The sequence below is a fragment of the Trifolium pratense genome, linkage group LG1 (genome assembly GCF_020283565.1).
Source record: "Trifolium pratense cultivar HEN17-A07 linkage group LG1, ARS_RC_1.1, whole genome shotgun sequence".
NCBI lineage: Eukaryota > Viridiplantae > Streptophyta > Magnoliopsida > Fabales > Fabaceae > Trifolium > Trifolium pratense.
Genome location: NC_060059.1, coordinates 42104763 through 42118724, shown reverse-complemented (window position 1 = coordinate 42118724; position 13962 = coordinate 42104763). Strand labels below are relative to the sequence as shown.

The following is a 13962-nucleotide window of genomic DNA, read 5'->3' as shown; positions in this document are numbered from 1 at the left end:
TTGTGATTTGAAACCATTTAACCAACATAATGGTTTCCAGAATTTTTAAAACCATATAAACACACATAAAACCATTTTACAATACAAATGGTTTCAGTGTATAACTATCTGAAACCATTTAACCAACATAATGGTTTCCAGAATTTTTAAAACCATAAAAACACACATAAAACCATTTTACAATACAAATGGTTTCAGTGTATAACTATCTGAAACCATTTAACCAGCATAATGGTTTCCAGAATTTTTGAAACCATAAAAACACACATAAAACCATTTTACAATACAAATAGTTTTAGTGTATAACTATCTGAAACCATTTAACTGGTTTTAAATAATGATTATAATTGTACCAAAAAAAAACAATTATGATTCTAATTATAGGTTGTACTTCAAAACCATCTTATGCACTTAATGGTTTTGGAGTGTATATTTTTGAAACCATTCCCACAGCAAAATGGTTTAGGCTTGAAATATGGGGGGTTAAAAAAAAATTGGGCGCACAAGTCATCTGGGGGTGCGTGAAAAATTTTGGGGGGTGCGCTAGAAATTTGGGGGTGCGCGAGAAATTGGGGGGTGCATGAGAAATTTGGGGGGGGTGCACGAGAGATTTGGGGGTGCGCGAGTAATTTGGGGGGTACGTGAGAAATTTGGGGGGTGTGAGATTAGGTGTGAGTGTGTGAGTTGAGATTGGCTAGGATTATTACATGTGGATGCTCAATCTAATGGATGTTATTGACTTATGTACCATGCATAAGGATTACACTTATGTATAATAACTTCTCCCTTTGTTAGGGACAGCCACTTAATGGCTCTTCAAGTGCAATGTTGATGAGCACCTTTTCAACAACTTTGTTATGGGAGATGATCGAGGCTGTTTTGTTAGCAATAATAGAATGGTGCCTTATGAATCTTCAAACAATTGATTGTGAAACTTGGGGTTTATATCATAATGCTTATGTGGATTTTAGTTTTTAGTTTGAGAAATATTATTTTTGAACTAGATTGCAAGTAAGTAGTTGATGATATTTATATATATTGTAAATAATTATTCATCGGTATAATTATATAAAGGTTATTAAAACTAGAACTTTGACCCATGCGATGCATGGATGCTAATTAACTGTAATATGTAATAATAAAAAATAAAATACAAAAATTTTAAGAGCATTTTTAATAAGAGTAGTATAGGGAATTTCATGGACTAATTATTCTATATTTGTTTATGTGCTTATTTTATATTTTATATATTGTTTAAATAATTTTGGAACCCCATCATTTTGTTTACTTATTAAAAAAGATTGTTGATAACTAAAGGTTAAGAAATTGATGATAATTAATGGTTAAAAAAAAATTAAAGACACAATCAAGAACATAAACTTAATTAGACATCCATAAATAAATAGAAATTGTGATTAATTCCGCAGTTCAAATTTATTGAAAACAGGGTTAACATATTAGGATTCCTAAATTCTTTCATAATTGAAGCACATGTTTTAACGGTTGAAAGGTTATATTGTAAGTAAGGGATGCAGGTTCGATTCTCATCGTAGACAAATCTGTATTTTTTGAATATAAAGCTGCAATAAAAAGAAAGAGAAAATGAGAGGGGAAAAAATTTGGTTTAGGGTTAGCTTATGTTAGCAAGCTTATAATATAAGAGATAAGAGATTATCAGTTTTTGATTGTTTAAATTGTGCAATGAAAATTGATGGTGCTTAATTGTCGTATGAAATCTTTCCTATAAAAGTTGATGGAGCTTAACACTTTGTGGACATGATTTAAATCACAATGGGTCTGCTAGTGCATATTGTATCAATCGGTCATCGGTTAATATTAAATCTGCAATGTTAAAATCAAAATAATGAATGTGATTAGTGACATGAATATGGTTGTGTTTGGTTGTATTGCAAAAAAAAAATTGATTTAGCAGAATTGAGTTTGATAATAACTTTCCAAATTACACGTGATAATAACTTTCCAAATCTCACATGATAATTATTCTCTAAATTTATGATCCGATAAAAAAAATCATTGATCAGGAAAGACATAAAAATATTTCGTGATGAATAATATAGTCAACAATAATTTTGATATGATATACTTTTAAAATTGATGGTGTTTATCAATTATTGCACATAATTTTAATCATAATTGGTATACTTGTCATAGTGGTTGGTAATATTGCCTTGCATTGAAGGGTTGTGGGTTCAAATCCTAGTCAAGACAAAATTGTATTATTTTTTAATAAAAATTGTAAGATAAAATGGAGGGAAAACAGGAAAAACAAATTAGGGTTTAGAGTTTGCTTGTGTATACAAGCTTATAATATAAAAGATGGAATAAATTCATGTAACTTCGAATTTTGACTTGTTAAAAAAAAAAATCATGTAACTTCGATTACTTTATGTAAACTTAGTTTAGATCTGGTATGTGATAATTTCTCTCAATAAGGTCCAAGTTCCTGGTGGCATATCTGGCATATGTTTGACCCTACAATTGGAGAAGAGCCCTAAATTTCTATGTACCACTCTAAGAATACTATCCCAATACCACTATGTTGTTCTCATCCGCTTTCAAATCCCGTATGATGGTGCTGCAGTTAGACTCAAAAATCACCGCATCCAAGTATCCAACCCTATGTCATGCGCAAATTGAACCCCATTCATGGTTGTCAAACTCGCGAGTAGATTCTTAAACTCGTACGAGTTTATGTATCTAGAAAGCAAAAACGAATTGAATCACGCATATAATCGATTTATGATAAACTCACGTAGACTCAAGTAGATTCGCATAGACTCGTATAGACTCGCGAGTCTATGACAAATTTACGAGTCTATAAATTTTCTAAAAAAACTATTTTGTATTTTTTTATTTATAAAAAATCCCCAAAATACAAAACTTAAAAAAAAAAATATTGAAAACCCTTAAACCTATATATATATATATATATGTATATATGTACTACGTACCAAACGTTTAGAATTAGAAACCTTGAAACTAGTTGCCGGCAAGTTTACAACGACGTCTAAAGAGTCTCTTCCTCCCTTCATTGTAGCGGTGCTTTCACGATCATCTCTCTCATCCTCCGGGTTTGTGTTTCATTTTCTCATTGTCGCTGTGCTTTGGATGTTTGAAGACATTATCATATATGTTTTATGATTTTTTCTGTATGTAGTAGCCAATTAAAAAGTAGCTAGTACATTATTTACATACTTTGCTATTTTGTTTGTTTTATTATCGAGTTTTTTTTGTTAACAATAAGAAGCTTGTTTGGAGTTTGAAATTTCAATTTTTATGTTAAGTGGTGTTCTATTTTATGTCATTTATGAGTAACTTATAGACTTTTGAAACTCATTTTTAAATTTCCATAAACTCATACGAGTCTACGAGTCGAGTCTGCAAGTCGAATCTACGGCCCTTTGCAAGTCTGAGTAGACTCACGAGTTTGACAACCTTGCCCCCATCAACAACGTTGTAGCTTCTACTTCATTCACATCCTGGCCACCAGCGCGCTGTCAGCTTGCCGCGGCAACCACCGTGCCTTTATTTGTAATTGTAACATTTTATAAGTGGCAATTAGGCACTATCCTACACTATAGTATTACAATATCAATATCTTAAATAAACGGCGAGATTAAAAGCTACATGAAACCACACATTTCTTTAACTGCATACAATCCACATCCCTTTCATCACCAGCCACAAGTTAATCAATAAGCAAGCATAAGCTGCAACAACAAGAACATACTAGTGCGCAACACTACCTATCCGATTTTAAAAACTCGCTTATGGCATAAAATAAGCATAATCACTTAACAGAATTCAGTTACAAGAAACAAAAAGATGAAGACATGCACATGCCTTAACAGTTCAATTCAATTTCAACGACGCTATCTTCATCATTATCTAAACCTTACTTCATTTCCTATTCGCTATTTATCTTCATTACCTTTCTCTCTTAAAGCTATACCGCGTAACATTGAAGCTGAACTTTCTTCTTCAAACGACGCCGTTTTACCTCTAAACCAAAACACTCCGATTCAGTTTCAACCACCGCTACAAAACGAAGAAGCTCCACCTCCGACTCCGTTTGTTCTCTCCGATGAAGATAAAGTAGTTACTACTAAGCTTAAAAAGAAGAAAGAACAAAACGATGATAATAGTAGTAGCAACATCGATAACCGTTTCAAGCTCCGTAATGGAAAAGAGGTTCGTAAATCATATTTCTCAGTTCTCAATTTCAATTTCGATTTTACTTTGTTTGATTTGATTTGGTATTTTTAGGTTTTTGAAGAGAAAGCTTATCTAGTTGGTGTTGAGCGAAAAGGTGAAGCTAGTGATTCTTTTGGTATAGAAGATTCTTTGAGTGAATTGGAACAGTTAGCTGATACTGCTGGATTATTGGTTGTTGCTTCTACTTATCAGAAGTAAATCATTTTTTTATTCTTGCTTATTCTTTACTAGTATTTCGATTTCGTGTCGTTTTGATAATTATTTGAACTTTAATTATCTTCTTAGGCTGTGTTTGGATAAAGAACTTAATTAGGTGCTTATAGTATAAATTAATGTTTATCATATAGTAAGTGTTTATGTATAAACCATTTTTATAACAGACATGTAAATATGATTTGAGATAACCGACATGTAATATACTGTTAGGCTATATTGTTGTTGGTGTGTAGTTATTAAACTCTTTGTTTGCTGTCTATTGTCATGCAATTGAATGCCACTTTCTTATAGGCTTTATGATGATGGTAATAGAACATTGCACGTTCATGCCTGCATACATTGCTTTATATGTAATTTTTCTTTGTTCCCCAACCATTTTCTAATTTTAATTTTGTGAGTTTGGAAGAATATTAGAATCAAACTTTGCCGTAATTATGGAGATAATGGACCATGGTTAACAGTTACTCCCTCCGTCCCAAAATATAAGCAAAAGTTAGTCAACAAAAGTGGATGTATTTGTTCCAAATCTTTAACTAAATACATCAAGTTTCTTTGACTCACTTTTGCTTATATTTTGGGACGGAGGGAGTAATATGCAAACATTTTTCCTCCGACCATGGTTGCTTTGCATTGCACAATTTTGTTTACAGGCCATAACCAGTAATCCTATCTTTATTCCCTTTGAGACATTTCAATTGCTGCATACATATGTCTCAGTTCCCTTTTTATTCCTTCTTCGTTTGGGACATCATATTGTCATTTGACTCAGTTTCAGAGTTAATCTAAATGGTACAGGCTTGCTTCTCCAAACCCTAGGACGTACATTGGCTCCGGCAAAGTTTCTGAAATTAAGAGTGCAATTAATGCATTGGACGTTGAAACTGTGATATTTGATGATGAACTATCAGCTGGGTAAGGGACCTTTTTCTGTGTCTCACATTTATGCTATCCAACTGCATACTTCCTGTTAAGACTATTTTTTTACCGACTACTACTTTTTGTTGACATTTGACTATTTCATTTACTTAAGGTAGTTTGTCTTCAAAACTGACCATAAAAGTTTCATAAAAAAAAAACATTTTGATGTTGTTGCTAGCTTTGACTTGAGATAATTGGAGCCATAAGAACCAGGTTCCTCTAGAGGTTCTGTTTGAAAATTTGTTTTCCTGTATAAATGGCAATGTTGATTTGGAAACTTTTCACAGGCAGCTTAGAGTTAGACTGTGTTGCATATTTCTTATTACTTTCCTTTATTCTTTTATAGATCCAAACTGTCCTGGTCTATATGGCACTGTATTGATCCACTACAGTGACTACACCAAAAATTAATAATTTATTATACTTACATTGTTGTGTAAGGCATGCCATTCTGAATCTCATATAAAATTACTGATCCCTGCTAATTCTAGGCAACTGCGCAACCTGGAAAAAGTTTTTGGTGGAAATGTGAGAGTTTGTGATCGAACTGCTCTCATCCTTGATATATTTAATCAGCGAGCAGCAACACATGAAGCATCTTTACAGGCAATTATATATAAATTAAAAAAGAGGTTTCTCCAGTATCCTTTGTTTTAATAGGGTATCACTAATCAGTATCCCGATTAACTATTGATCAATATTTGGAAATGTAATCCACTAATTGGCATATAAATAAGAGGACTTCTCTATGGTGTTTTATGTTTTATATTATCACTTATTTCAATACTTATTTTTATTAAAACTAATTAATTGAGCATTTTCTCTAATTAAAAATTACATTAAATTTTTGGTTTTATTTTGAAATATAAGATATTTTAGATGTGGATTAAGAAAATAAAATTTAAAAGTCGAGTATCGGCACAAAGGATGTATTGTATTTCTATTTAAATTAAGTGGGGCATGCTGCTAAATACTAGCCACTGATTTGGCTAGGGCTACTGATACCCTTAGAAAAGCAAAAGGTACTGATGAAATCTCCAAATATGTATTGTATTTATATTTTAATGTTATTACCAGAACTGCAGCTTTGGCAAATAGGAGAAATTTAGACCCCTATTCTAATAATTCTACCTTCTTTTGATTTCTAGGTTGCATTAGCACAAATGGAATACCAACTACCTCGTCTAACAAAAATGTGGACTCATCTTGAGCGTCAATCAGGAGGAGGACAGGTGAAGGGAATGGGTGAAAAACAAAAAGAAGTGGACAAGCGTATTTTGCGCGACCAAGTGAGCATACAGTATTATCTTATCGTTGTCAAAGTTATCTCATGGCTACAAAAATCAGCTTCATTTGATTGTTTTAGTGTGATGTATGCCAGTGCAATACTATGATTAGTAACCTACCTGTTTCATACATTATGCATTTCTCTAAATTTCATGATTATTTCTGTTCCCTAGAACTCTGTTTTCGCAGAATGATCTAATGCATGGGCTTTGACAGATTGCTGTTCTTAAAAAAGAGCTAGAAACTGTTAGGAAACATCGAAAGCAGTACCGTAATAGGCGTGTCTCAGTACCCGTGCCAGTGGTATCCTTGGTTAGTTTTTTAACATTTATATTTGAGGCCACTTTTTTAGACTGATATGGTAATGTATGTTTTATATAAGATGATGATGATATATGCTTATTTGCCATCATTTTAGGTGGGTTACACAAATGCTGGTAAGAGTACGCTTTTGAATCAATTAACTGGAGCAGATGTTCTTGCCGAGGATAAATTGTTTGCAACTTTAGATCCAACTACAAGGAGGGTACAGGTCAGTTAAAATTTTACCTGGATAATTTCAAATTTTTATTCACAACCTATACAATGTCTTCATTGTTGAATGCTTTCAACTATTGTGTAGTGGATGTCTTTCTAATTACAAGACTCAAATACCAGATTATATTCTTTGCTAAATAAAGAACTAGTCCAAAACCTTATATCGGCATTTACCTTACAGTAGCCATTTCCTATGTTTATAGTGTCCCTTGGATGTGGGATGGCTACAATTCCTATGTTTACACTGTCCCATGTATGGGTTGAATTATAGGTATTTTAACATGGTGCTTTGTTTCTTTGCTTGCTTCCAGATGAAGAATGGAAAGGAGTTTCTCCTAACAGACACCGTTGGTTTTATTCAGAAGTTGCCTACTACACTAGTAAGAAAGATACCTTCGTTACAACTTTTTTTGCTTCTGGTGTTATACAATTGATATTAATATTTTTTTACCTGATTTATGATAAAAAATTAACACATTAAAACATAACCCAAATTATGAAATGATCCCCCAGAACTGTGATTTTTTTCTTCTCTCTGTAGGTTGCTGCCTTCAGAGCCACACTGGAGGAGATATCAGAGTCATCACTTTTGGTTCATGTGATTGATATCAGGTTATATATCAGTAAAAGTTCTGGGAGTCACTTAATTTGTTGAGAAAAGGAATTTAGAAGAACTAGACATCTACTGGTGTTGTCTTACCACATATCTCATCAATTATTTTCATGAATTGCAGTCACCCCTTGGCTGAGCAACAGATAAATGCCGTTGACAAAGTCCTGTCAGAACTAGATGTGTCATCAATTCCAAGATTGATTGTCTGGAACAAGGTTAGGAGAATGGTTTTTTTTTTCTTCTTTTTTCCTTTGCATAGAATTCATTTTTGAATTTCTTTATTGATGCAGTTAATAAAAAATATAATGATATCCTTGTTAACTCTAAATAATTGAACCAAACAACTCAAACTTAAAATAATCCCTCCCCTCCAATCCACTCGACCAAACACACCCTAACTTATTTATATTCCGAACACTATCAAAATCTAAACAACCACATAATTTGGGATGAAATTGAGTTCACTTATGTGAAGGACTAGCTTAAGGACCGAAACAATTGAAAGCAGAGTGGATAAATAATATATTTGAGATTATTCTAGCTAAATGTCTATTCATGTTCTATAAACCAATTGTGTAAGCCTTTAGGATAGTTAGTTCATGATTTGTTTTTAGAGTCTGGTCAAAAGTTTGATTGTTGCCACCCCCCATTCTAAACTGCAAAAACAAATCAGAAGATAGATGGGTCAATGTATTGTTCTTTTCAAACCCAAATTCACGTGCCTATAGCTTCTAGGGTAGTTGGTTTGTGAGGGCAACAAGAGGGAATATGACTTTTAATCTTAAAATTTTGCCATGCTGACATTTTTATGCCCTGTTTCTATTTATAATATCATATCGTTTAAGATCATAATTATTGTATATTGGGAAGTAACCATAATGCTTTAAAATAAACTCCTGGATTATGGACTGCTTTTTGGTTCAAAATTGGCTGTCGTTTTAATATTTTTTATCCGTTTCTCACAGCAATGAAATTCTTATCCTAAAATTAGAGGGAATATGACTTTTAATCTTAAAATTTTGCCATGCTGACATTTTTATGCCCTGTTTCTATTTATAATATCACATCGTTTAAGATCATAATTATTGTATATTGGGAAGTAACCATAATGCTTTAAAATAAACTCCTGGATTATGGACTGCTTTTTGGTTCAAAATTGGCTGTCGTTTTAATATTTTTTATCTGTTTCTCACAGCAATGAAATTCTTATCCTAAAATTAGACTAACTGTTGCTTTTTATGTTGGTCACTCTGTACTTGAAGCTTAATTGTTACAGCATGAATTCCAGCTTGAACATTCTGGCATATCTTTTTCTTATGGCAGATTGATAAGGCTAGTGATCCCCAGAAAATCAGGCTAGAAGCTGAAAAAAGAGATGATGTTGTTTGCATATCTGCTTTAAGTGGTGATGGCGTACAAGAATTCTGTAATGCAGTTCAAGACAAACTAAAGGTACAAAATTGAAGCCAGTCTAAATATAATTTAGATGTACTTTTTGTCTTTCACTATCATTTTGTCCATTCGTTAGAACTATACATTTTCCGGTTAAAATTCTGTTATTCTTTAACAGGACACCATGGTATGGGTGGAAGCTTTGTTACCATTCGAAAATGGGGATCTTCTCAGCACCATTCACAAGGTTGGAATGGTTGAGAAAACTGTAAGTATTACCCGTCCATTTATCAATTGCTTGCTACCTGTTGATCATAGTCTGGCATATTTTGTTTTGTATATTGTGCTTTCCTTCTTGTTATTGTTGATTTCCTGACATTTTATCTAATCTGTATATAGGAATATACGGAGCAAGGGACATATATCAAGGCTCATGTACCCCTACGTTTTGCAAGATTGCTTACACCTATGAGGCAACTGTGTGTACCACGATCTTAACTTTCTTAAATATGTATATATCTTTTTAATATTACCTTTCATACATATCTGTCATTCGGTGGTGTAGAAAATGATTAATACGGTTTAGCATCAATTATGATTGATGCCATGGTCAAGAGAAACAATTATAATGGCTTGCAGCATAACAGGTCTCGAGTAAAGCTGTACATATTTGTATGTAATTAGTGATGTCAGATTAGCAAGCCCTTGAAAATGGGGACCCTGTTGAAATCCTTGAAAGATAGCAATGCAAAGTGTGTTTGCACTTTACAACCACAGTTTGTCATACATATTCAATTCTAACATAACATGTTCTGCAATACTCTTGAGATATATATTATTGTATTTTTCCATCAAATAGGTAACTCAATGTTTATCATCAGCAATATAGCATGATCCACCATCTTTAGTGGTTTCTGTAATTCTTCTAAGTATCTGTGTGTTTCCGCATATAAGCAATGGCCGTGTGTTTCCCTTGAAACTAAGGGAAACTACCTATTGTAGTGTTGGGTTATCTGGACATTCGACTGCTATCTACCGTGAAAACACAAGACACAATATCTAAATGAGTAAGACAAGATTTAAAATATTTTACAAATTAAAAAGAATAACAAAGTAGATAATAAAATTCTACTGTCACCTTGGCCTTGATATCAATGAGACTGTAAAATTAAGTACAGTAATAATTGGGTGAATTTGACGCCATTTAAGTGGAAAAATAAACTTTCTACAAGCTCCTAGGATAAAATTCTTAAATTTAACCCATTAACACGTATGCTTAATTATTATGTTGTTTACTTGTTGAGTATATTAAGTTTGTTCATTGTATCAAAAAAATTAAGTTTGTTCGAGTATAAGAATTTCTTCGTAGTTTATTGATTGAATCCCCTCAAAGATTGCATTATAACTTTAAATTTTCTACGACCAAGTCATAAATCATAACCGTAGGAGAGCTATGAAGCTGTTACACACACACACCCATTAGTCTGTGTCACTATATGGGTGTTCACACTGCTTATTCTGTATATGGAATGCCACTCATCTTCCTTTCTTGCATCTCAAGAAGAATATCACACAAAGAAGAAAAAGTTTATCTTGAATCACAACTATCTAACACGGTCTCTCTGCAGGTACATGAAGGTACTGTTAATTTTCAACACGTAAATGCGTCAGCTAGAAAAGAAAATATGCTTCTTAGGAAACATATTTTACCCACTTTGCACTACACTTCACCCTCTAACTTACACTAGTATTTGGAATCAAATCCTTTTAACAGTTAAACACTGTTTTTGATCAGGTCCAAGAGCAGGTAAACCAGAACCACTACACATTGCATCATAGGTGGGGGGGCTAGGACAGAACATGTTGATAAAGTCATAAGTTTACTTGACACATTAGGTGACTTGTTGAAGCTAGTAGTGAGTAGTTTGATCCTTTAGCAGTATATATATCAAACAATCCAATTCAATAGAACACACAAAAATATAATCATCAAACAAATCTCTTGTTGTCACTTGTTTTTGTCACCATGTCTTTCAACAAAGTCATTCTGCTTGTAACAGCTTTTCTCTCGGTTACACTTTCTCAAGCTCACCCTGCAGGCTTCAACTTTGGATGGGGTGGTTATCATGGTGGAAGAACTAGAGGAATGTCTTTTGGTCTTTCTCCTCAATTCTATCAGTTTTCATGCCCTCAAGCTAATGACATTGTAATGTCAGTCTTGGAGAAGGCCATTGCTAAGGATATCAGAATAGCAGCTTCTCTTCTTCGACTTCACTTCCACGACTGTTTCGTCCAGGTGAATTACAAACATAATTGTTTTGTAATTGTTAAGTTTGCTTCGAATTCTTTTGCATGCATAGGCCAAGGAGCTTAACTTTTTATCTTCATTTTACTTTTTACGACAGGGTTGCGACGCGTCAATTTTGTTGGATGATAGTGCGACAATAGTCAGTGAAAAAAATGGTGGACCTAACAAAAATTCTGTCCGAGGTTATGATGTGATTGATGAGATCAAATCTAAGTTGGAACAAGCATGTCCTCGGACAGTCTCGTGTGCAGACATTGTTGCCCTTGCTGCTAGAGGATCCACTGTTCTTGTAAGAAAAAAACAAACATGGCTCAAATTGAGATGACCACCTTTTTATATACTTTGCATGTCATATAGTATATGCTTAAATATGTTGATAATCTAAGATAATATGTTTTTTGTATTATTATTGTTAAGAATGAAATGGAAACAAATTTTAAATAGACCATGGTTAAAGGAAATAACATAAATAATACAAATATGCTTAGTTTGAAACTTCAATATTCTTATGAAACAGAGTGGAGGACCCAATTGGGAGCTACCATTGGGACGGAGAGACTCAAAAACTGCAAGCCTAAGGGGCTCGAACAAAAACATTCCCCCACCAAATGCCACCATTGAAGGTCTCTTAACATTTTTCAAGCGTCAAGGTCTTGATGAAGTAGACCTTGTTGCCCTCTCAGGTGGGACTTTCAACTTCTCTTTTGAAGCAATTTTTAGAAAATGTAACGAAGAGATGAAAATTTTCAAAAGTGAATATTTTTTATAAAAATAAATAAATATAGATATAATTTTATTTTTAAAAAAGCTCTAACAAACATACCCTTAATAGTGTCACATAGTAATTAATGAGCGAGTCACCTTTTTTAACTATTTTTTTCTTCTAATAATGTAGGAGCACATACAATTGGTGTAGCAAGATGTGCAACATTCAAGCAAAGATTATACAACCAAAATGGAAACAACCAACCAGATGAGAATCTAGAAAAAACATTTTACTTTGGTTTGAAAACAATGTGTCCAAAATCAGGTGGTGACAACATAATTTCTCCCTTGGACTTTGGTTCCCCAAGAATGTTTGATAATACCTATTACAAACTCTTACTTAGAGGAAAAGGATTGCTTAATTCAGATGAAGTGCTTCTCACAGGGAATGTTAAGGAAACTCATGAATTGGTGAAGAAATATGCACAAGATGAGAGTCTCTTCTTTGAGCAATTTGCCTTGTCTATGATCAAGTTGGGAAATCTTCGTCCTCTCACTGGATTTAACGGTGAAGTTAGAAAGAATTGTCGTCGAGTTAATTAAGAAGCATGATCATATGTTATTATAATTAAGAGTGATTTTGAGTCACAAAAGTAATAATTAAGAATCATTCAGTGTTATGTTTTGTGTTTTTTATTTATTAATGATAATAACATGGTACGTACTATATGAAATGAAGCACCACTATATGTTTTGCCTTTCTTTTTCTTTTTAAAATGTAGAAGGAGGGAAGAATTTAGATGTAGTAGGCTATGGTAGTTATGAGGGTTTGAATTGTGTTGCATATATTCTATATAAAGTTTGGTGTTGAAAAGTAAGTAGTTGAGTGTTTATTATTTTTTATTTATTTTATAGAGATTTATGTTGCCCCTATATATATGTCACCCTTCAATAAGGAATGGATTCAAAGCAATAATTTTTTCGCACCAGCTCTCAACCGTTTGATCAAAATTAAACCATTTGAATTTTAATGCATTTTCAATTTTTAAATTGAAAATATTTTAACTATAAAATTTAAATTGTTTGGTTTTAATCGGACAATTATGTCACTCGATAAATCTAACCAAACTCCTCCCCGACAAACTAGCATCATCCCGACCATTCGAAAAAATAATTATCATATATGTTAAGAATAATGTTTAAATATCTTTTTTTGCAGATTTTAGATTTTAATATATTTTAGATTTGTATTTAAAATAAAATAATATTAGAGTTTATGATTTATATTTATGTTTAGAATTCTAAGGATTTATTTAAAATTTATAGGATAGTTTGTTATTTAAAATATATAATTTCTTTTATGTAATTCTATATATAGAGTCATATATATGAATAATACAAAAAAAAAAGTGACAATATAATTTCTTCTCCGTTTCTTCATAAAAATATATCCACCAAATTTCGTAATATCAAAAACACAAAAAATCATATCAATATCCTTTAACCACGTAAGATAAGACAATATGATATCTTTAATCTATATGACTCTATTGACGAGAGTTTAGCTAAAATTACCCTCAGCAGGTTTGGTATATATTGAAAAATAAAATGAGTATTTTTATATTTTTTATAGTTGTACCGTGGTTCAGTGGGGGACAAAATTTATTGTGTTTGTCCTGTCCCTTGCTACCTAATTTGTCCGGTCCCATAACCAGTTTCAAATCAAACAGGATACAACAAAAGTTGTCCA

The 13962-nt window shown here is 32.6% G+C and overlaps 2 protein-coding genes across 2 annotated transcripts; both read left to right on the top strand.

The window, feature by feature from the left end:
- The first annotated feature begins 3622 nt into the window (after positions 1-3622).
- LOC123886738 (GTPase HflX) lies at positions 3623-9970 on the top strand. The gene is made up of 13 exons (XM_045936033.1): positions 3623-4212; positions 4288-4430; positions 5248-5364; positions 5862-5976; positions 6519-6659; positions 6874-6969; positions 7076-7189; positions 7506-7574; positions 7736-7806; positions 7929-8022; positions 9131-9259; positions 9378-9467; positions 9599-9970. The coding sequence occupies exons 1-13, from the start codon at positions 3847-3849 to the stop codon at positions 9695-9697; spliced, it is 1644 nt and encodes a 547-aa protein (XP_045791989.1). The 5' UTR covers positions 3623-3846; the 3' UTR covers positions 9698-9970.
- A 139-nt stretch (positions 9971-10109) lies between these two features.
- LOC123886741 (peroxidase 9) lies at positions 10110-13086 on the top strand. Its single transcript, XM_045936037.1, has 4 exons — positions 10110-11495; positions 11605-11796; positions 12025-12190; positions 12403-13086. Exons 1-4 carry the CDS (start codon positions 11226-11228, stop codon positions 12813-12815), a joined length of 1041 nt encoding a protein of 346 aa, XP_045791993.1. The 5' UTR covers positions 10110-11225; the 3' UTR covers positions 12816-13086.
- The last annotated feature ends 876 nt before the right edge of the window (positions 13087-13962 follow it).

What these genes read in the sequence shown, in the direction of transcription:
- LOC123886738 (XM_045936033.1), top strand. Translation starts at nt 3,847, where the DNA reads ATGAAGACATGCACATGCCTTAACAGTTCAATTCAATTTCAACGACGC. An exon ending in GATGATGAACTATCAGCTGG is followed by an intron (nt 5,365 to 5,861) that starts GTAAGGGACCTT and finishes TGCTAATTCTAG; the next exon opens with GCAACTGCGCAACCTGGAAA. An exon ending in CCGTGCCAGTGGTATCCTTG is followed by an intron (nt 6,970 to 7,075) that starts GTTAGTTTTTTA and finishes CCATCATTTTAG; the next exon opens with GTGGGTTACACAAATGCTGG.
- LOC123886741 (XM_045936037.1), top strand. Translation starts at nt 11,226, where the DNA reads ATGTCTTTCAACAAAGTCATTCTGCTTGTAACAGCTTTTCTCTCGGTT. An exon ending in CTAGAGGATCCACTGTTCTT is followed by an intron (nt 11,797 to 12,024) that starts GTAAGAAAAAAA and finishes CTTATGAAACAG; the next exon opens with AGTGGAGGACCCAATTGGGA. An exon ending in AGACCTTGTTGCCCTCTCAG is followed by an intron (nt 12,191 to 12,402) that starts GTGGGACTTTCA and finishes CTAATAATGTAG; the next exon opens with GAGCACATACAATTGGTGTA.